The sequence below is a fragment of the Vicugna pacos genome, unplaced genomic scaffold (assembly GCF_048564905.1).
Source record: "Vicugna pacos unplaced genomic scaffold, VicPac4 scaffold_204, whole genome shotgun sequence".
Taxonomy (NCBI): Eukaryota; Metazoa; Chordata; class Mammalia; order Artiodactyla; family Camelidae; genus Vicugna; species Vicugna pacos.
The window spans coordinates 421,143-443,063 of NW_027328883.1; the positions used below are offsets into that span (position 1 = coordinate 421,143).

The following is a 21,921-nucleotide window of genomic DNA, read 5'->3' on the forward strand; positions in this document are numbered from 1 at the left end:
GAAAGAGAGAGTGGTCAACCAGTCTTCACAGGGTGTTTTCCCTTTGTTCTAATATCTGTTGCTGTGTTTCACTATTTTTTTGGAGAAATATTGCCTTAAAGAATAAGAATGCCTGTGATATTTGACATATTCTAAATAATTCTTGTATTTGAAATAAATGTTATCGTTCCCAGCCAAGATCCACATTTCTTAATAAAGATGTTATACGAATCCTAATGATTTAATTCTTTGTGCCCTGAAATATACAGCAGGCACCAGTTCACGCTCAATGTTTGATAGTCGGGAAGTTGTATACCAGACGCTAAAAAAGTGGCCACAATAATGACAATATAATAGTCATCGCAATATAAGCGTAAGTATAATATGACATAAATTATAATTAATTATAAACGTTAGTATACTATTATCAACATTTGAGTGATTTCTTTATATTATTGAGTGTCTACAAGAGCTTTCTTCATGGCTTAATAAGACAAAAGTTTATATCTTACTCAATCATAGTCTATTCTAGGGCTATGTCATAGCTCAGAACACCAGCTTTTTTTCGTCTTGTGGCACCTCCTTATGAACTGTGCTCCCATAATTTCTCGGGCATGAGAAAAGAATATGGAGAAATTGCATACCACCTTTCAAATGCTTTCATTCAGAGTGATACAGAACATTTCCACTAATGTTTTCTTGGCCAAGGAAAGTCACGTGGCCATGCCAATTTGTTTTTTAATCGACGTATAGTCAGTTACAATGGGTCAGTTTCTGGTGTACAGCATCACGTCCCAGTCATAAGAGCTTTTATGTATTGCTTCACTTAATTTCACCAGAAATACTATTAGACAAATGCTATTATTATGCCTCTAGGATGGTGAGAAAGTCACCGAGGCTTAGGAAAGTCAGGAAATTAGTTCAACGTCTCACAGTTTATAAGTGGCAAAGCCTTGTTCAATTTCGTGCTGGATTTTCAGTTCACGCTTAGAACACTTTTGTGAGTTTCTCTTTTGAAAAACCCAACACAATCAAGTTTTGTATTAATTTTGGAAAGGCGTAGATTACAGGGACACCTGGCTCCCCACTTAAATCCTCGCTCTCCCCTTCTTCCTGGGGCCCCATCTAGGTGTCATTTCCCAGCTTTCCTTGCTGTTAAGCGGGACCATGTGACTGAGATCCAGGCAATGGGATGCCAGTGAGAATGACGTGTGCCACTGTCAGGCCTAGCTCGTAAAAACCTCGTACCTGGAGCACCTCCGTGCTCTTTTCCCCTTCTAGCAAAGGGCAAAGGAAGCCACCTTCGGGACAGCTATGGAAGCCACATGTTGAAGGTGGCAGAGTTTCCCGTGGCCTGCGTCCCTATAGAAGTGTTGTGGATAAAGCTCACCAGGAGGACCTGTTCACTCTCCCGGTAATGTTACAGAAGAAGTAAGGGAACTAGTTTTGAGTCATTATGCATGTTTGGGGTTTAAATGTCACTGTACTAGTCTGCCATACCTAATGCAAGCTGGGTAAAAATAAATTTCATTTATGCACTGCTCTATCCTTATGGATTGCATTCGACTGCATTCGATTGCATCATGGATTAGACAAACAGGGGGTTCATTTATTCCTGTTAACATGCAGTAAGAATAGACAATCCAGGGCTGGTGCTACAGCTCAAGGAAGCCCTCCATCCATAAATGTGGCTTTTGTCTCCAAAACCTGTGTTCCTACAGCATTATTCACAATAGATAAAAAGGAAGTACCCTAAGTGTCCATCAGCAGATGAATGGCAAAAAAAAAAGTGGTATATGCCTACAATGGATTACTATTTGCCATTAAAAAGGAAGCGAACTCTGACACATGCTACAATATGGATGAATTTGAAGGCCTTATGTTCAGTAAAATATGCTAGCCACAAAAGGATAAATGGTGTATAGATGAGGTACCCAGAGGAATCAAATTCATAGAGATAGAGAGTAAAAAGGTGGTTGCCAGCGTTTGAGAGGAGGAGGCAATGGAGAATAGGTGTTTACTGGGCAGAGAGTTTCAGCTGGGAAAGATGAAAAAAATTCTAAAGAACGATGGTGGTGATGGTGGTACAACAAAGAAATTGTACTTCATACCACGGAACTCTACACGTAAAACACAGGTCAAATGGTAAAAAATTGCATTATTTATATTTTGTTACAATAAGAAGGCAAAGCCACAAAATTGATACCTGGAATATATGAAATGCTTTTACAAAGCTCTAAGAAAGCCATCCTGCCGAATTGAAAAAAGGTCATGACAGCCAGCGAGACCTGTCCTGGAAAAGGAAATTGAAATGGCCAATAAGCATCAAAAGAAAAAAGAGCTCAACCTTATAAGTGACTGGAGAAACGCAAAAGAATACCCCCACCCCACCCCACCCCACCCCCACACACGGAATTTCACACCCACTAAAGTGGCAACCTGAAGTCTGACTGCACCAAGTATTTGGTGAGTCTAGGGAGCCAATGAGCGCTCAGCCAGCCGGTGGAGGAAGGGAGGAAACAGTTTCGCCGTACTCACTAGCCTGCGACGACGACCCAGCCGTCCACTCCCTTAAGCTTGCAAAACATGTTGCGCGTGGGCCGGACATTAGAATAGCCCCAGCATCACTGCTTTTCGGGGCTCTAAAGCAGAAAGTATCCCGACGTGCAGGAACCAGAAAACGGAGGAGCGAACTGAGGCGTGGTTCCACAACGGTCTAGGATGCGGCGGGGGAAATGAAAGCACTGTGGCTCCAGGTCCTAATACAGGTAGCGCTGGTGACACCACGTTGAGTGAAAAGAGCAAGGGGCAGAATACCAGAGAGAATGGGCTGCAATTTAGCGTCACACGCAGACAGCGCCAGAGTAAGCAAGGATGGTGAAGGATGCACACACGTGTCCTTAAAAGACGAAAACCCAAACCTGGAAGACGGGGGTGGGAGGGTTCCCCCAGTACGCGCCTGCGGCTGGGCTATTCCTCCGCAAGGGGAAGGGGTGAGTGGAGAGGACCCCAGGAGGAGGGTGACTAGGAGTCACCAGGGGGGTGGAGGCTTGAGCACCTGTTCCTGGCTCCCGTGTCCTCTTGTGACTTCCCAGGAAGAAGGCCCGGGAAACGCCCTCTGAACGGAGGTCCTGGAACCCCCGGCGCAGGTCCCCAGCCTGGGCACCTTCCGCGGAGGGCGGTCCGGCCAGGGGGCGGGGGCTCGGGCGAGGCCCCGCCTCCCGCGTGCGCGCTGTGCCGGCCAATCAGCGCCGCTCCCGCCCAGGAGAGGCCTGCTGGCTCCTGAGGGCTGTCGGGAGGCCCTCAGAGGAGCGTCGCGGAGGTCGCGGTGTGGAGGTCTTGGTGCGGCCGGGGGCGGGGCCGGGGCCGGGGCCGGGGCCGGCGGCGGGGGCGGGTGGTGGGATGGAGGGAGGGGCAGAGAGATGGAGGGGCCGCAGGGAGGCCTGGAGCGGGGGTGGGGGCGGGGGGGGGAGCGGGGCGGGCGGGGTGAGGGGAGGCCGGCGGGCCGCACTGTGCGACCTGGGCCGGCCGGGCGGCGGGGGGACGGGGCGTCTCCTCAGACGTGAGGGGACCCGGCTGTGGAGCGGGGGCGGCCAGGCTGGCCGGTGAGGTGGCGTCCCCCGGGGCTGCCACAGGACGGGGCGAGGCCCCTGAGGGCGGGGGCGGGTCGGACGGTCCCCACGTCCCGGGAGGGTGCGGGCGGGTGCACAGGGGCCGTCCGCCCGCGGCCCCCGTCCTTCCTGCCCGGTGGCCCGGCGGGTCAGTCCGGGCCCGCGAGGTCGTCCTGGGGCCCACTCGGCGTGTGGGGAAGCCTCCCCCTCCTACCTCCCCCCCACCCCCCCGCCCCGACCTGACCGTCCCGGGCCAGGCGCAGACTGGTTTATCCCCCATCCGTCCCGAGGGACCCTTAGTTGGGTCCTGCCCGTGGCCGGGCCTCCCGCCGGGAACCGAGGGCCAGGGGCGGCCTCTGTCCCTCCCTCCGTAGGGGCCAGAATCTGGCGGAGGGGCCCGGCGCTCAGATGTCCGCGGGCGCGGGGTGGGTTGTGTGTGGGGCGCAGGCGCCAGCCCTCCGTCCAGCCCCGGAGGAGGGGCTCGCAGTCACCACCTGCTTTGTCCGCTCCTGGTCCAGCCGGAGACACGCGGGCACGCACACTCTGATGTGCGCAGAGGACCCTTGCCGGGCATCGCTCGTTGACCCTGTGCCCGTTTCTTTAAGTTTGTGCTCACAAGGTGCAGGAGAGCTGTCTCTGCCTGGGAAGAGACACTTAGGGATGGCGCCGGCTGAGAGGAAGCGCCTGGGGAGGGCTGCGAAGGCCCCGGTGGAGGCTCAGGGTATGGCAGCCTGTGACTTCGGGAGACAAGAGAGAAGAGAGCCGCGTGGGTCAGAGGGTGTTCCGGAAGGTACGTATGGTCCATCGGACGCCTTTGCGGATAACAGCGCACGGGGGCTTTCATATGTCTGCTTTAACAGCCCTTGGTGGCACTAAGCCTGAAACTCTCCCCACTGAGGATATTTCTCCGTGAAAACTGATCAAAATACCATACTTCATTTTAAAAATGTTTTCCATTTTTATTTCAATGCAGGAAACAACCGAGTCATTGATGACTATGGGGAAATAAGTTCTTCTCCAGGGACATTTGAGGAAGATGTGGGGTAATGTGTTTAATACTGTTTTTGCTTGCCCGGTAAGATACTTTAAGAAAAGTAAAGGTGGGCTGAGGTAACAAGTATTGTATGTAAGACACTTGGCATGACATATTTCTGTCAAAACAGGCAGGATATTTTAGGTACCCTTAATTAAAAACTTAATGTAATTTCTTTACAGGAATGAATTACAGAATATGTTGGAAAGTTTTGAAGGTACGCTTTAGGAGAGACTGTGGTGAAAATAGGTTGTTTTAAACCTTTATAACATTTGTAATAGGAAGTGTTAATGCCCTGTTCTCAGATTCAAGATTTTCCGTAAGTATTTAGTGGGATTTGGCTTCAGAGATTTCCTTAGTTTCCCTTTCTATTGCGGATGTGGAGAGAATAATGCTTACCCATGGTGAGGTAAGAGCGATGCTTTTATTTTTATACGTGGGTCCGTTTGATGGACTCTGGGATATTAGAAGAATTCGAATGAAATCATCTCTTTCCCACTTGGTATCTCAGAGTGAGGTATATATCAGTTTTTAATCCGAATTTTTAATTTTCTCACTCTAGCTATTTTCTGGGACTTTACCAGTTCTTTTCCTTGGTGCAGAAGTTTCCCTGAAGACTGTAAAATAAGCCTTTCTTGTTATATTTACATTACCTGTGTAGTGGAGAACTAGAGGCAACTTTGCTAGCATGCTGGCGATGTACAATCAGAACCATAAACTTAAAAGTTTTAGATTGTTCTGTCAGATATCAGATACACTAACTGGGTTATAGGGCGAGACTCTTATTAACAAAGGGTCCGAGTCAGGTGTGAGTCCTCTGAATGGATCATTCATACAGGCAAGGTGCTTAAGTGTGAGCTGTCTCATAAATTGATTCTTATTCAAGGTAAACTGGATGTCTAAAATATTTGTGTAATAGTGCAGCCTGTCCCGATCCCTGGAAAGTAACTATTCGTGGTAGAGCCATAGCATACAATCAAATGCTTAGGAAAGCATTTTTAGAAGTATTAAACATTTTACAAATCGCAAAGCTTCTTTTTTAGAATGATATGAGAAAAAGTCCTTTTTTTTTCTCTTTAAAAATGGATATAGAAGATGTTTCTGAATAAATTCCTTTTATTTCCTTAAACTCTCCCTGGTCTTTGACTTTAACTCAGATATACTTAAAATCTTCATTGGCTAACTTTAAAAAATAATTTTCTTGCCTTTCCATTTACTTATTTTTTTCTCTTTTGGACACTTTAAAAACAGAATGATACTGTGTGTTTCATGTATTGCGTTCCAACAGTAATCCATGGATTACTGAATGGATGTCCTTCGCTTTGGAGGATATTTTATAAATGTATTAAAAACTAGCCTTTATAACTGTTTTCTCACAAGAAAACGGAAGACTGTCTTTGAGATCCTTTTTACACATTTTGGAAAATAGTAACTTTTGTTTCTTTGCTCTTTTTCCATGACACATTTTTTTAAAGACATGCAGTTATAAAAATTTGAATTGAGGTACTAGTAACTGAAAGATTTCACAGAAAGAAAGGAAGGGAAAAAAATCTTGATTTTTGACATGATGCCTTTTTTTAAAATGCTAATTGTCTTTCCAGCACTGCTGAATCAGCATTAAGTGTTAAGAACTGCATTTATATATGTTTAATATAGGTGACATTAAAAAGGTTCTTCATGCAAAGAGAAAAAGATTCTTAATGAATACCAATGCTTCTGTCAAAACCATTAAGCAGAAAATTGAGCATGTTTGGAAAAGCCAGGAAGAACAAAGGTAACAAACATTGTTGGTTATTAGAGCCAGAACCTGTGTGTCATTTCTTACTTCCTGTGAGTACAGATCAATTAAAATAATACTGTTTATACTGTTATCCCCTGTGTATTGGAGTCTCTGTTGGAAAATATATGTGGCTTGATTTTTATCTAAGCAAATAATTCCTTTAGTCTTATAACCTCATAAATTAATTGAAAGGAGAGGTTATTACTAGAGGTCAACCAAGACAACTATTTTTCTCCTTTCAAATTGTAATTGAGTCTTCTTAGTATTTAAGAAAAATTTGCTTTCCTTCTTGGAGTATGCTAGCTAAATAAAAGACAAATGTCTTGGGATAGTTAGCTGTATTCACTTATGTAGAAAAGGTGAATCTTATATTTAAATAATTTTAAACTTTACCTTTATTGGGTTCACCATTCTTTTGTACAAAATCTTTATTGTGGCAGGGTGGGGGGAAATTGAAATATTCCCGTTTGGAAAGCTTGTAAGTGGATATGATATCCTCATTTGAGTCTACTTACCATGTCACAACCAGTATGTTATTCAGTAAGAGAAAATGGAAAAAAAAAACCCTTATAGATAAAGTGCATTTTTGGGGAAAATTTGTAGTGCAATAAATCTTCCTTAGTTTTCCAGCGCTAAGGCATATGAGATAGCATCCATCTTAGATAGTTCAGGACAAATACTCAAGGAATGAGAGTAAAACATCCATTTTATTTTGCTGTTTCCCATCTGAAGATTTGAGCTGTGATTGCCCCCTTCTCCCTTTATAGTATAATTTATGAGAAATCAATTTTGTTTTGAATGTGTTTACTTTTTGCTTAGCGATATGAAGTATGACATTGCTCATTATTACGTTTTACAGGCAGAAGCTTTATCGCGAATATTCTCAGCAGTTTTTGACTTTGTTTCTGGAGTGGAACATGGGTGTGCAGAAAACCAAAGAAGAAGAGGAAAAACTAGCTGTTAGTATCAGGCTTCACTTCATAATTAATGTACTGTAACCAAGTCTCAAGTCATAGTGGAGAGCCTGGCCATGTCTTAGACCCATAGACCTGAGCCAGGGCCCCGTTCCCATTGCTGGCTATGTGGTTGGGCCCCGATCAGAGAAAATCAGAGAAGTACAGGCACACACGACACTCACAGAAGCCCCTAGTTTTACTCCGTCTCTTGGTTGGAATTCTTGCAGGTCCAAGTGACAGAAATTTGCCAGAGTACAGAAGAAGAATTTCCTGGTTTATCCAAAGAAGTCGAGGGGAGTTTAGCTCCAGATATAGCTGGATGGGCTGGGGAAAGGTTGTTCCAGCAGTGTCATCTGGGCTCTGTCTCCATCTCCCTAGTAGGCTTTCTCCATGGGATCTGCAAGAATGTGTCTTGTAATCCTAAATTCGCTATCTGTGTAGTAAACCCCCAGTGGGCTGAGACAGTCTTTCTCAGTAGCGTGGCGGGAAATTCCTCCGGAAGACTCTTACTCATCTAGTTTGGATCATTTGCTTATTCCTGAACCAGTCACTGCAGTCAGGGCATGGTTTACTCTCAACGGGCTGACTTGTATCACATTTGGGGGTAAGGATGGTGGAGGAGATGTTTGCCTTTTGAGGGCACAGGAGAAGACCTGGAATTGTTTCCTGACAGCGGGTCAGTGTGTGGACTAGGGAAATAGCATTGCCGAACAGCATTACAGTCCAACTTAGATGAGTGCCATAGTGATCACGAATTTAAAGTGAGACTTGTCTGCATGGTTGTGGCTGAGCAGCTGGAGAATTGGATTTTCCAGGGTTAGGATGAGCCAGGCATGTGGACAGAGTGAAAAGGGGGCAAGGTATAAATGCAAGGGTATAGGTATAGTGAGTGACCATGGCTCTAGCTGGGGAGGAGGAAACTGAGGACAGGGGGTGGAGAGAGGGGGCAGTGAAAAGTACTCAGTGCAGATGTCAGGTCCTGATAAGAGTACTGAGCTGTGGTACAAAAGAGAGTGAGCTACAAACATAGGGAGGTAGAGGTTGCATGTTGGGAAAAGTGGGGAAACAGTGTAGTACAGTGGTCAGGACCCTGGGCTCTGGAACCCGTGATGTTTGGGGTCCAATTCTGATTCGTCCAGTTACTGGCTGTGGAGCCATGGGCAGATTATGTATCTCTGTGTCTCAGTGTCCTCGCCTATGGAGGGGACATAATAAGGCTACCTACATCATAGGTTTGTTTTGAGGTAGATGAGTTCCTATGTGATAATTTTTCTTAAAATCTTCCAGAGCAGGACCTGACATATAGTTCCTACATGAGTTTGCTGTTTTTCGTATTATATAGATATTGCAGTTGTTGGGGGTGACAGGATCAAGGGAAAGAACATGTAAGTGAATGGCTAAACTAGGAGAGAGGACAAAATTGTTTTCGGAGATTAGGTCAAAGAACTCACAGAGTTTTGCATTATGGAAAGGTTCATCTGCGGAAACAGACTCACAGACGTAGGAAACAAACTTATGGTTACAGCGGGGGCGGGGGGGAAGGGGTGGGAAGGGATAAATTGGGAGTTCAAGATTTGCAGATACTAACTGCTATATTTAAAATGGATAAACAACAAGTTTCTACTGTATAGCACAGGGAGCTATATTCAGTATCTTGTAGTAGCCTATAATGAAAAAGAATAGGGAAAGGAACGTATGTATGTAACTGTATGACTGAAACATTATGCTGTACACCAGAAATTGACACAACACTGTAAGCTAACTGTCCTTCAATTAAAGAAAAAACAACAACAACAACAACAAAGAAAGAAAGATGAGAAGGCAAAAAACAAAAAAAGAGAAAGGTTTATCTTGTGCGGGTATTGATTGAATGACCAAGAATTATTACATGTTTGAATATTGTTAGGAAAGAATTTTTCTTAATTCTTAAATAGGGATAATTGCATAATTTAATTTATTTTTGGTAAGGAGATGGTTGTAAGGGCCATTTGTGGATTTTGAAACTACCAAGAATTAAGACGCATGTTTTGAACATGGGTAAGAAAGGAAATTTCCTGTGTACAGCATTGTACTCGTACTCCTGGATACGCTACAGCATGCTCACCACCAAAACCAGTTTCCATCCGTCAGCATATAGTTGATCCCCTTTAATGTTATAAGACAATTTTACCACAATAAAGAGTAAATTTAAACAGGAAAGAAAGAAGGAAAGATCCTTCTAAATGACTGGTGGATAGTATTATTACATGTGTTTGTATAGTGGTGGTAAACACAAATGTCTAAGCTTTGTTGTAAAAGTTAGCACAGAAAATGTTTAAAAATACCGACTTAAAGAATAATCCTTTTAACTTAGTGTAGAATTATGTTTTGCTAAATATTGAATTAACCACATTTTATCCCAACTTGTTTTTCTTTTTTCACTTGTAGAACTTGTTTCGTGAGCAACAAAAGATTTTTCAACAAGCTAGAATTGTTCAGAGCCAGAGACTGAAAAAAATTAAAAATGTGTATGGCCAGCTCTTAAAGGTCTGTTGTATTGGGTTAACCCAATTCATCCTTATAGAGCATAATGTCTACTTTGAAGTAGAAGTTAGATTGTTTCATAATTTATGGGAACAATACCTTGGTTATACGTTTTAAATTCTTAGCCATTTTCCATTTGGATTTATTGTCCCTGGTTTACCATGAATGCTAAATTTATTTTTAGGATTTGTTAATAGTTTTGTGATATTATTTAAAATAGGAAATGGTAAATTAAGAATATTGCCTAGAAATAGACATATTGTGATTAAAATCGATACTTTAATCATAATTTTGTATTCAACAGTCAGTTTTTTTTTCTTTTTTTCTTTTTTGGAGATCAGGGATAACTGTATCATGGAAAGTAGGAAGTCTGCGATTAGGTTCTCATGTCTTCTACTTCTGTTTGCTTCACTGGTTTATGTAAGATAGGAGGTAGCAATTGTGATTATTGAATATCTCTTTTATTTTCGAATATATTATATGAGTGTTTTATGGCATATTTGCTTTTAGAATGACTCCAGTGGCTAAAAATGGCTTTATATGCGGGTGTATAGTCATAAGCGGTGGCCTGGATGCATAACAGTGTGAAAAAGCCAGAGGAGGGCAAAAAGTTTGTGAACTGAGGATCACCTACTGTCCCCTTCTCACATGAGCAGACTGTCTTCCCGACATCGTCCTCTGCTTCATACAGAGGAACTTATGTACTTATTTGTACTTATTTAGGAGGCAGTGGAATCCCGGATATGCCCCTTCTTTTTCTTTTTTTTTTTTTTTTTGATGGGATGTTCCATTTACTCATCTCGCTCAAATACATTTTCCCTCCTGAAAACCAGTCATTAGCTTCCCAGTTTAAATCCTTAGATAGTCAGCGTGTCCCCCATAACAAGACTCCTCTCTTTGTAGTTCCATACTTACATTCTTTCTTTCCTCCCACCCCTCCAGAGTGGTTGCTTTCTCTGCACTAAGTCACCATTACCTCCTGGCTTTGCTTATGCTCCTGCCCTAGATTACGTTTAATTCCCTCTTTCCGTTACCTAGTGAAATCTTGTTCTTTCGTCAGTTAAATCAGAATCAATCAGATTTTCCACTGCATGGCCACGGCAAGATGTGCTTCCTTAATTGTTGTAATGGTTTTGTGTTATTTTTTATTCGCATGTTTTTAATTATCACTGGAATGAGGAAGAGATCCTGTATTCGTTTTTCAATTCCTCCACAGCACTTAACAGAGTACTTTTCATATATGATGCACCAGATCCCTATTTGTTGAATGAACAGTAAAGATTTAGAACATGGGTGTGTTTTTTGTAACTTAATGAGATCATATTACAGATCATTTTTCCTTTCCAATGGAACCATGTTACGTTGATTATTAGCCAGTATGAGTGCATTGTTACCTCGTGTTTAGAAAGCTTATGAGAGAGTTTTTTAATTATGGCATTTCATGATATGCAAATGGCAGTCTCCTCCTCCTCCTCCTCTTCCCCCTCCCCCTCCCCTCCTTCTTTTCTTTTCTCCACCTTGAAATGTTAAATGTTCATTGACCCATCGTTTGAGCAAAGCGTACTACTGTCGTACCTTGTACCTCTACGATACTAATAATATTTGACACAAATACGACATCTGAAAGATTTCTCAAGTGGGTATTTTGATCTTCATGTATTTGTTATAATGTTTTTACTTGGAATAAACAATGAGTATCCTTTGAGTATTAGGACTTGTTACTTTTGAAATTTAATGGTACATGTTTAGAACGTGAGATGAAAAGTGGTGCTTCATCACTGAACTAGGCTTTTTGTTTTAGAGTATGGAGGAGTTAGAGAAGGATCATGAACATCTTCTTACTGATGAGCAAAGCAAAATTAGACAAGAAATGGCCAAGCTGCAAAACAAAATTATGCTGGAAGCTGTAAGTAGTGTATACTTGATATTAAGGACTATGGAGGGATGTGAGCATTCGGGTGTTTTGTTTGCCAAAGTATACGTCACAGTTACCTAAATAACATGCAAGTGTTTAATATTTCCTTTCCTGAAACAGCAGCAGCAAGAGCTGGCAATGGTTCGGAAGTCTCTTCAATCCCTGTTATTCTGATGACTTTGAAGGAAGAATTTGAACCTAAAGTTAGTTATATGATACAAGTGTAACATTAGCTACATCAAACCACGTTGCCGTGGCTTAAAGTTTTCTAGTTGAAGTCAGCACATCTTGTTTATCATTTGCTTGTTAAGTGAGTGTAAGCATCCTTTTCTGTTAACCACCAAATGGATCCCTACGCAGTTATGTGGGTGGCAGCAATTCCACAGGTACATGTATCCAGCTTTCAACCCTGTGGTAGCAGTGGAGTTGTTTTCTCCCTAACACCGTCAAGTAACTTTTAGGTTTTGGCCCCAGCAATTCTGTTATCAACCCCAAAAGATAGAAAGCACAAGTGCAGAATGTTACGGTGTTCTTCCTTAAGGAAAAAGAAAAATGAAGGCTAGAAAATCTATTTTATCTGTGCCCGCCCCCACCATGTCTTTACTCAGTGGTTTACAGAGCCAATTCCAGGGGGGAAATGATTTGAAAGGAAAATCTACTCTATTGCCTTATAGAAATTATTAAAGGCATCTGAGATTCTGTTTTTGAATAAAGTGGACTGCTAAAAATCTTTAAGAGAGCAGACCTAGATATGTAAGTGTCCGTGCTGAGACATGGGTTTGTGAATGTGTCATTTCCACAAAGACATCACAATGTCATTTACTTGGCGTTGGTCCACTATTAAATGACACCTGCCCTGAGCATGGATCAAAAGTCTTTCATTAACCTGTCTTAAAGATGCATTACCTAGAGTGCTTTGTGTTCAAGGTTAATATGTGGAACACTGGTTTTGTTTTCATCTAAAAACTTGAATAATTAGTTATTGTACCTTTCCTCATGTAACGGGCATTTTAGAAAAATCTATGACAATGTTCAAAATCTTCATTTGGGAACATTTGATTTAATGAATATGGAATTGTTTCAGAATATATTTGGAATAAGTCAGTTAACTGTATTCTTATTCTGAGTTACTGAAATTGTTTTCAATGTGTTATTTTATTTTAAAGCTACTTGGAGGAGAGGAGTGAATGTCTCTCTCTCTCTCTCTCTTTTTTTTTTATGTGTTTTTAATGTACTTAGTGATTGAACGGCTGACGCTTATTTTATTCTGTCACCACTTCAAAGGGGTAAACGTGTACTTGAAGTAACTTGTGGCTGGTAGTTGAAAAACAAGATTTTTCTTTTTTGATAACCATTTTGTTAGGAGACAAATTTTCTTAAATGTGTACTGTGTTTATGTTAATGTTTTATCTTTTAATGGTAATGTTTAACAACATCCACTTTTTTGTAACAATAAAGTTTAAATTCAGAATATCAAAGAACAGGCCCCCTAAGTCAAGTGCAAGATTCATTTTTCTCCTGAGCTGGTCAGATGCATTTTCACTAAATACAGATCACTGAAAGTCCCATGTAACCCTTTAAAACTCTAATTGGTAGAGTATAGCTCCTATTGCCTTTTGTTCCACAGTAGCTAAACACCTTCTTTGAACAATGACTAATATCAGGGAAGTCATTTCTTCTAATATCGTTTGACTTGACAGTTGTAGTATTATAAGCCATTCACTCATGCAGTGTCACGACCTCACATTTCAGTTTGTAGCAGTCAAAGAAGGCATCACGCTCAATAGGGCTAACATCCGTCCTGTCCTGAATGCTTATGTAATCCATCAGCAGCGAAACCCTGAGTGTCTGATGAGGATTTCTAAGAGACACAGAGATTGCTCTTCTGACTACAGTGGTTCCCTTTCTTATCCTCAGGGTTGAAAATTTTCTTGGTCATGTTTCTAATTAATGTACAGATTATCGTACTTTCACTCTGATCATACCTAAATGTGTGAACCTAAATGTTGACGGTTACTGGGGGCTTTATAACTGAGGGAGATGCAACAGAATGCGGGACTTTTGTTTCACATTCACGTATGACCCCACTTGATGGTATTGTGGCCTCCTGCCAAGGGGGAGTTCCCTCACACATAGGTTCCCCTAATGCTTCTCCTCTTCTCCGTGGGCTACTAGTCAGTCACTAAGTTTGTGAACCTGATCAGGTGCTTGATGACATGGTATCTTGAAGACATTAAGGTGAAGGTGTCTTGAAGTTCGAGGGCAGAAAGCACTAAATATGTCATGGAACAAATGGTGCAAAAAGACAATATAAAAAGTATGATTGCCTGTCTTTCCCAAAGCAACAGCTTTTCCCCCAAATCAAACATTAACCTACATTTTTTTTGGCTGAAAATACTACATTTTAGAGCACTTTCCTGTATTTCATATTTGAACCTCGTTGGAGCTGTATGAAATACGCAGGGCATTTCACAATCACAGAAGCCAAGTTACAAGAGGTAAAAGTGCTAGGCTGAAATGCTAATGCTTGAAAGTCATGGAAACCCGAGTGGAAATTTTGTGGCTTCATTTTAGTGAAGAAAATTAGGTTAAGCGACTTATTGCAGGTCACACAACAGGTATGTGGGGCCAGAATTTGATTCTACCAAACAGCCTGATTCCAGAGCCTGTGTGTTTAACTATCACTCTTCAAGCAGAATCCACACTGACTAATAAAGGGGATTGAAAACTGGAGAACTATTAAGTGGCAAATATGTAACAGCGTAAGTAAAACCATAACTACTTTAGCCCAATCAAACAAACTCTTGTTCCACATACATATTTTTCTTTAAATTTTCTCTTCACAGACAGTAAAATATCCTTGTCGTTAAATTGTATTACCTAATGGCCCAAAGAAAGGAATTCTAGCCACAAAACTCCTCTTATATCCATTGCCGAATGGTTTGCTAGTAAATACAGTGTGAATGTAATAACCTTACTTAGCATGTACGCTTTATACCTGTCCCTCAACTTGTCCTTGTTCACATCGGTATTCTAATCACTGGAAGTTGGTATTGGATAGCACACACTCTGTAGAATGGCCACTTATTTTTCGGAATTGGATTCTGTGAATGTTGTGCTCAGTGACTTCTCACAAATAATATAGCTGGATACACTACCTTAACTACTCAAATGTAGAAATCTCAGCCCCAATGGGGAAGCACTAAGTAGAGACTCGGTCACTAAAGTCAGACACAAAAAACAGATGCCCGGTATCTCATTCCTGTTTAACCTTGTGGTGTAATTAGACAAGAGAGAGGAAACACACACACAATATTAGAAAGGCAGTATAAATTGAAAAAAACAACACTGTGAAAAATGGGAGATATTAGTAGAGTAACAGGCAATAAAACTAGCCTACAGAAATCAGATGTTCTCATATATAGAAGAATAACCAGCTAGAAAATAAGAGGGAAGATTCCATTGACACTGGCACAAATAAAATACCTAGGTAAAACAGTTAACAACAACAACAACAACAACAAAAATAGCCAAAATATAAATAAGGACTACTCGAAATCATTCGGAAAGACACAGGAATAGACTTGAACAGATGGAAAGACATGCTACACTCTTGGATCGGAAGACTCGATGTTATAAAGAGTCAGTTCTTCTGCAGTAAATTTGTAAATTTAAAACAATCACAATAAAAATGCCATGAGATTTTTTTTTCTGGAGCTAGACAGGTTCATTGTAATGACCATTTGAGGAAATAAAGGAGCAAACAATAGACAGGAAAACCCTGAAAAGGAAGACCAAGGAGGGGAGCCACACCTACAGATACTAAAACCTGTGATAAAATCTGTGTAACTAAACAGTGTGGTATTGGTGCCTGCATTGAACAATGAAACATATGATAACGTGTCTAAATAGACACAAATACATATAGAAATGTAGTCTATGTCAAATCAAGGCGGGGAATGGGCTTTAAAAAACAATGGCATTGGAGTAACTGAATAGCCATGTGGAAAAAGATAAAATTGGGCCTATTCCTTACACTGTATACCAGAGTAAATTCTAAATGGATCAGTGACCCAGGTGTAAAAAATGAAACCATGCAAATATTATTTTACAACCTAGGATTCTTTTATATTCTAAAAGAGCTACTTAAAATTGAGAGGAGGCCAAAAACGCAATAGAAGAATAATACAAATTGTGAGTAAATAATTCACAGAAATGAGTATGATTTTTAAATGTATGAAAATGTTACTCCTAACAAAAAACATATCCAGGCCTTCCAGTATCATAGGCTGTTTCCCGCCTCCCCACCCCAGAGCTAGACAAGTTGATCTTACAGTCCATCTAGGGGGGTAAAAATGGCACAAATGGACAGGAAAATCTTGAAAGGGAACAACAACGAAGGGAGCCGTTGCTACCGAGATGGTTCCTCACTTACTGGATTGAAAAAATGTTTGTCAGCGCTGGCCAGGGTGTGAGGAAGCAGGCAGTCTCATCTATTGTTGGTGGGACTGCAAAATGGTACAATCTCAGTGCAAGGGAATTTGGCAACAGCCAGCAAAATATATACCCATTTATCCTTTGATTCAATCATCTATTTGTAAGGACCTCCCCCCTCCCCTACCCATCTCAGAGAGATACCAGCAAAATACAAAATGCTGTATGCTCAAGGCTATTTAAGGAACACTGTTTATTAGCTTTTTTATTAGTAAAATTCTGGAACCTACCTAAACATTCACCAATAGGGAATGGTTGAAGAATCATAGTAGGTAGGTAACTCTCTTCTCTAGTATACATGATCTTCAGAGTATATTATGATGTGAAAAAAGAAAAGTGCAGAACAATGTATATAATGCTATCATTTATCTGGGCAAAGAGGAGAGAGAGAGAGTGTGTGTGTGTCTGTATAAATGTGTGTATATATATTTATATTTATATTTAAAGCAGGATACACGAAGAAAACACATGGAAATGGCTACAAACGTGGAAGAGGAGAGATCAGAGTGGAGAGTACAGAAATGGAAGCTAGACTTTTCTTAAAGTAACTAATGTGTGGTTTGAGTTCTAGAATCAATAAGTGATTTGTGGAATGATAAAACAAAAAGACAAGCTTTAAAAATTAAAAACCAAAATGAAACAAATGGGTCTGTAGTTTTGTACCAAGTTGATGAATTACTCTTGCGGAATTTAACTCTTTCAAATGAATTTAAAACACGGTAAGTTGCCTGTATATCCCAAATGGGAAAAATAGCATAAGGATAAAAATAACCACAGTGCATCTTGAGCTATATTAAGTAATCATATTGCTAGTAATACTATTGCAGTTGTAGGCCCCTGACTGTGGGAGCAAAGGAACGAGCCTTGGGCCGGAATGGTAAACAAGTTATAAAAAGCTGCAGACTCAGAGGTGAGAAGGCTGGTTAGCCAAGGACGGGTAAGATCCCCAGAGGGGGGCAACCGCCTGAGTCCAAGAAGAATATTGTGAAGCAGCCGTTTCTCATACGTTCCGCCCTGATAAGTTGTAAGGCTTGCTGGTGCCAACACGAACATGATTTGCCAAAATGTAAAGGGTCTTCTGACCTTGAGCCAGACGCTGCCTGTTAACCATTTCCCTTGTCATTCTTCTTTGCTATATAAGACTGTAACTTAATAAAGCTTCAGAGTAGCCATCAGTTCTCTCCGTGTGTATGTGTACATGATATCACGACACCAACAGCAATTGTTATTTTTGATATGTATGCATAGAAATATAGTAAGAATGAAGGGGGGGATAAGTAATTATGTGGGCGTCCTTAGATGTTCAGTGTAAAAGAAAAGAGATAATACCAAATTGAGTAAATTAATCTTAAATTCGAACGGAAGTAGCAGGATCTTGTGAAATATCAAATGTGAATTCATTTCAGTATGAACTGAAGCTGTCAGTGTGGACTCTCACAGAAATGTATTTCTTAGCTGTGTCCCCTGCCAAGGCCTAGAAGCAAGGATCTAGTTGCAGTGAGTACCCTTAGTGTCCACATTACGATCTCTAAAACCAACCAGAGCTCCTTGGAGAAAGAGCTGGTTCCAGATCTGAGATGGAACATGGACAAGATGAGCCTGGAACATCTTATGTTACCCCAAAGCTAGGATATATGTTGAGGTTGTGTCAAAAGAACACAAGAGGCAGAGTGAAAGTGCTCCTAATGGCTAAAGGAAGAAATATGTGAGCATCAAAGGAGTAATAAACGCAGAAATGCAGTGCTTTGAGTCCCAAATGCATTAACACCCATGAGTTCATTACAATACAGAAAAAAAAAATTCCTTGGTCACTTTAAGTGATTGGAGCTGGATCACCAGCCCATCATTCTGAAGGAGGAAGAATAGAGCATTAGTTCTACATTTCTTATATGAACCATATTTTAGAAAAATCAAATAGGTATAAAGTTATGCTTTATAGTAGAATTCCAGGCAAAAAATATACAAAAACAATAAAGTTGGGAAAAATCATTTTCCAACACCTAATGAATTAATGGATCTAGGTAATAGCAACCCTCCCTGGCTGCTAAATCCATTATGTAGAGGTTGATATGTCCACGGAACCTGCACCATGACTTTCTTGGGGCAAGTCCTGATTTACATTGGTTGTCCTGTCATCATTACTCATACTATACCTTCCTTCACCCTCTCTTCAAAATAGTTTCCATTTAGATGATAAAGGGTATGATCAAGCCAGTGATAGGAAACTTTGTAATGAATGGGGCAGGCTTACAACACCTGAGCTCACTGCTCAATTTTAATATCACAATAAAAAGAGACACAAAGACACTATCTCCTGATGGGCTGTGTATGCAATAGGAAATACGAAGCACCACGTGTGACGTGCTTTTGCCAAACCCAAATCTGATGGAGTCTCAAGCTCTATCAGTTCAGGGTGTACACCAGTGAAAGAAGACCATGTTAAGAAATACAGCACGGGAGTGATCTGCCATGTCCAGGATTTCCAGACTCCAATGAGACAATGACCTAGTCTCTTCAACAAATAAACGACAAGAAACAAGAGAAGGGAGGACTGTTATGGATTAAGGGAAATTTATAAAACATATCAAAGAAATGTAGCCTGGATATCTGGTTAGAAGTCTTATTTGAGCAAGACACTTAGGAAATCATTGGAGAAATACATTGACCAGGTATTATATAACATTAGTGAACTTGTTATTTTATGTATGTTGATAGTATTCTTATTTTGTAGGGTGGGTTGTGAGTAAAAATATATCTAGGAGTGGAGACAGGGGCAGTGGCAGATTTGGAGGGGGGTAATAGGTGAAACAGAATGAACTGTATTTTGATCATTGTTGAAACTGGGTGACGAATACATGGAGATCATTATACTATGCTACCACTTTTGTGCATGTCCCATGTTACAAGTTTCAAAAAACACTCCTATTTTCCTTCTCCATATACTCAAAGCCTCAGAAAACCTCTCAGTCCTTCTCTGCTCTTTTTGCCAGCATGGCGCACAGTGGGGAATGTGTGGGCTTTGGAGTCAGACAAACTTAGACTCAACACTAGGTGATCTAGAACACATTACTTAACTTTGCTGGTCCTCAGTGTCTTCCTCTGCAAAATAAGATAACCCTCATCTGCCTTGCAGAATTGGTGTAAAGATTAAATATCCAAACCGCTCATTAATGACAGTCATTATTATCTTTCGATTAGTCCCTAACCTAGTGCCTGGACCATGGTAGGTGCTCAATAAATCTCTGTTTAGGGACTAAATGAATTCATTATGTGTGAATTGTTAGAACAACTGGAAGTTGAATCATGGTGATATTCTATTTCATTCCTCTTAAAACGATCATTCTCTTCTTCCTTTTGCTCGCAAACTATGCTTCAACAGTGATAAACACCGTAATTACTAAAAATACAGGGTTATATATCTTGTAGAAATGACCTCTGTGTTCCTAATATATGGGAATATGATATGCACTACCTCTGTTCTCAGTTGTAAAAATAACCTTTCCCCAGTTAGTGGGTTTTACTTTACTTAAAAATTTTCCACTTCCTTTTAATATATTTGTTTCAGAGAGGGCTCTCAAAGTAAAGATGATGGAAACAATTCTAGTACCAGCTTGATGCTTGGTTTAAGTGTTACAGGCTCCCTTGAAGAAAGTTCACAAGAAGCCATGGCATATTGTTGAGTTTTGTTTTCAGTGCTCAGTCCTGAGCCAGTCTTTTTCTCCGATGTCTGGCTTACTGTGACCCCCACCCCCTACCCTGCAAACACCTCCACCCCTCCTCACACACCTGCTTCTTCCCTTCCCTCCTTTCCCACGTTTAGAGAACACACATACACACACACACACACACATACACACACACACATACATACACGCACAGTTTTCAAACTTGTTGATTTTATTTTAATCACCACTATGCCTGAACAAGGTTGGTGCATGGTTTTGTCTCTAAGCAGTTAGCCATGTCTCAAGCGGCCAGACCTCAGAGACTTGGCTGATAGTCCTGAGGTCTCTGGCCTTGTTCTGAAGTTAGCTGGCTGCTCAGGTCATCACTCAAAGTGGTGGAGATCTCCACGCTCTCTTGGGCCTGCTTTGGCTCATTTTGATTCAGTTCCTCATTCTGTCTGTGATAATGGCCACATCGTTTTGACCCTCTAGCTTTCTTAAGTTTTCTTGAAGGACTTGGGGTTTTTGGAAAGGCTTTTCTTCTCGAACTCCTTTGAAAGGACCTTTTTATCCTCATGGTTGTCTGGGCCACCTGGAAAGGTAACAGGCTGAGCAGGGCGTTGATTCGGGGCGGGGCGGGGGGGGAGAGGGTGGAGGTGGAGGGGAACAGGGGATTCAGGAAGAGGAATTCGGTCTCAGGAGGGGGTTTGTGCCAGGTGAGGATGGGGTAGGGGTCTTGTGGGAGGGTAGTCAGTGTGGAAGAAGTGGTGGAGCATGGGTGCGGTCATCTCACCTTCGCACTGCCTCTGGACTGGTGTTGCCAAGTGGACTTCCTCTTCTTCCTCCTTTTGGTGCTTTAGGGTAGGTTGTTCCACAACTGTGCCCAGTGCTTGTGGTTTCCTAGTCACCTTCACCATGACAGTGCTTCCCAGTGGTTTACTGCAGGCCTCCTAGACCCCCTATATATGCCCCTCCCCAGGATAGAGGCCACACCCTTCAGCTTTGTTTGGTCAGCAAGGCTCTCCCCCAGCCAATGGTAGCACTGGAGGGGCTTAGACATCACAAAGCACTATCCAGAAACAAAAAGTATATACAAAACAGAAGGAGACTCACAGATATACAAAGCAAGCTTCTGGTTACCAAAAGGGGAAAGGGAAGCAGTGAGGGACAAATTAGGAGTGTGAGTGACTCAGGCGGCATGTAGCCTCCCCTTGGAATCCCCGAGGCCCCGCCCCTCATCCCAGGACCCCAGTCCCTCTGAGGCCCGGATGGCAGGAAATTCCGTTGGTGCTCACCCTGGCCCAAGGCCTCCAAGGCCCAACACTCTCCCGGGGTGCAGGAATCCTCCGTTCTCCCTCGGGGTCCTCACTGTGACTCAGGCAGCATGTAGCCTCCCCTTGGACCCCCCGAAGCCCCGCCCCTCATCCCAGGACCCCGATCCCTCTAAGGCCCGGATTACAAGAAATGCAGCCGGTGCTTACCCTGCCCCAAGGCCTCCAAGGCCCAACAATGTCCCGGGGTGCAGGAATCCTCCGTTCTCCCTCGGGGTCCTCACCTTGACTCAGGCGGCATGTGGTCTCCCCTCTGGCCACCCGAGGCCCCGCCCCTCATCCCAGGACCCCAGTCCCTCCGAGACCCGGATGTCAGGAAGTCAGGGCCCCACGAGTGCTCATCACACCCAGGCCCTCCCAGGGCTGACAGCAGGGGCGGGATCTGTTTGGCCACTTCTGCCCTCCGTCAGGGTCCTCAGCTGCAGCCCTGGCGGTTCCTGGGACGCCCCCTTGTTGACCCGAGCCCACACCCTCACACCAATGCCCTCACTGCCCAGAGACCCCCAGGGGAGTCTGTGGACTCACATCAGGCCACCAAGCCCAGGGCTTCCCAGGACCGTGGACGCCAGGGGCTGAGATGGATTCCCTGGGGGTCCCTCAGCCCTCCCTCTGCTCGCCACCTGGGCTCCAGGCT

At 42.4% G+C, this 21,921-nt stretch overlaps 1 protein-coding gene and 1 long non-coding RNA gene across 5 annotated transcripts; one reads left to right on the forward strand and one right to left on the reverse strand.

Moving 5' to 3' along the window:
• The first annotated feature begins 3,242 nt into the window (after positions 1–3,242).
• Positions 3,243–13,290, forward strand: LOC140695445 (synaptonemal complex protein 3-like). Of its 3 annotated transcripts, none has more exons than XM_072958175.1 (9): positions 3,243–3,321; positions 4,196–4,380; positions 4,564–4,633; positions 4,806–4,840; positions 6,280–6,397; positions 7,263–7,362; positions 9,787–9,885; positions 11,684–11,788; positions 11,918–13,290. In XM_072958175.1, the coding sequence occupies exons 2-9, from the start codon at positions 4,251–4,253 to the stop codon at positions 11,969–11,971; spliced, it is 711 nt and encodes a 236-aa protein (XP_072814276.1). In that variant the 5' UTR covers positions 3,243–3,321; positions 4,196–4,250; the 3' UTR covers positions 11,972–13,290. The 3 variants fall into 3 exon arrangements, with proteins under 3 accessions (XP_072814276.1, XP_072814277.1, XP_072814278.1); XM_072958176.1 differs by having other exon boundaries at positions 3,253–3,315; XM_072958177.1 differs by lacking the exon at positions 3,243–3,321 and adding an exon at positions 3,527–3,584.
• Positions 13,291–20,167: 6,877 nt separating this feature from the next.
• On the reverse strand, positions 20,168–21,510 carry LOC140695428 (uncharacterized). 2 transcript variants are annotated; one of them, XR_012071124.1, is made up of 3 exons: positions 21,438–21,510; positions 20,750–20,915; positions 20,168–20,548 (listed from the first exon to the last, which is right to left on the reverse strand). It is a non-coding gene; the product is annotated as an uncharacterized lncRNA (long non-coding RNA). The 2 variants fall into 2 exon arrangements; XR_012071123.1 differs by lacking the exon at positions 21,438–21,510 and having other exon boundaries at positions 20,750–21,176.
• Between the last annotated feature and the right edge of the window lie 411 nt (positions 21,511–21,921).

What these genes read in the sequence shown, in the direction of transcription:
- LOC140695445 (XM_072958175.1), top strand. Translation starts at nt 4,251, where the DNA reads ATGGCGCCGGCTGAGAGGAAGCGCCTGGGGAGGGCTGCGAAGGCCCCG. An exon ending in GTCAGAGGGTGTTCCGGAAG is followed by an intron (nt 4,381 to 4,563) that starts GTACGTATGGTC and finishes ATTTCAATGCAG; the next exon opens with GAAACAACCGAGTCATTGAT. An exon ending in AAAAGCCAGGAAGAACAAAG is followed by an intron (nt 6,398 to 7,262) that starts GTAACAAACATT and finishes TACGTTTTACAG; the next exon opens with GCAGAAGCTTTATCGCGAAT.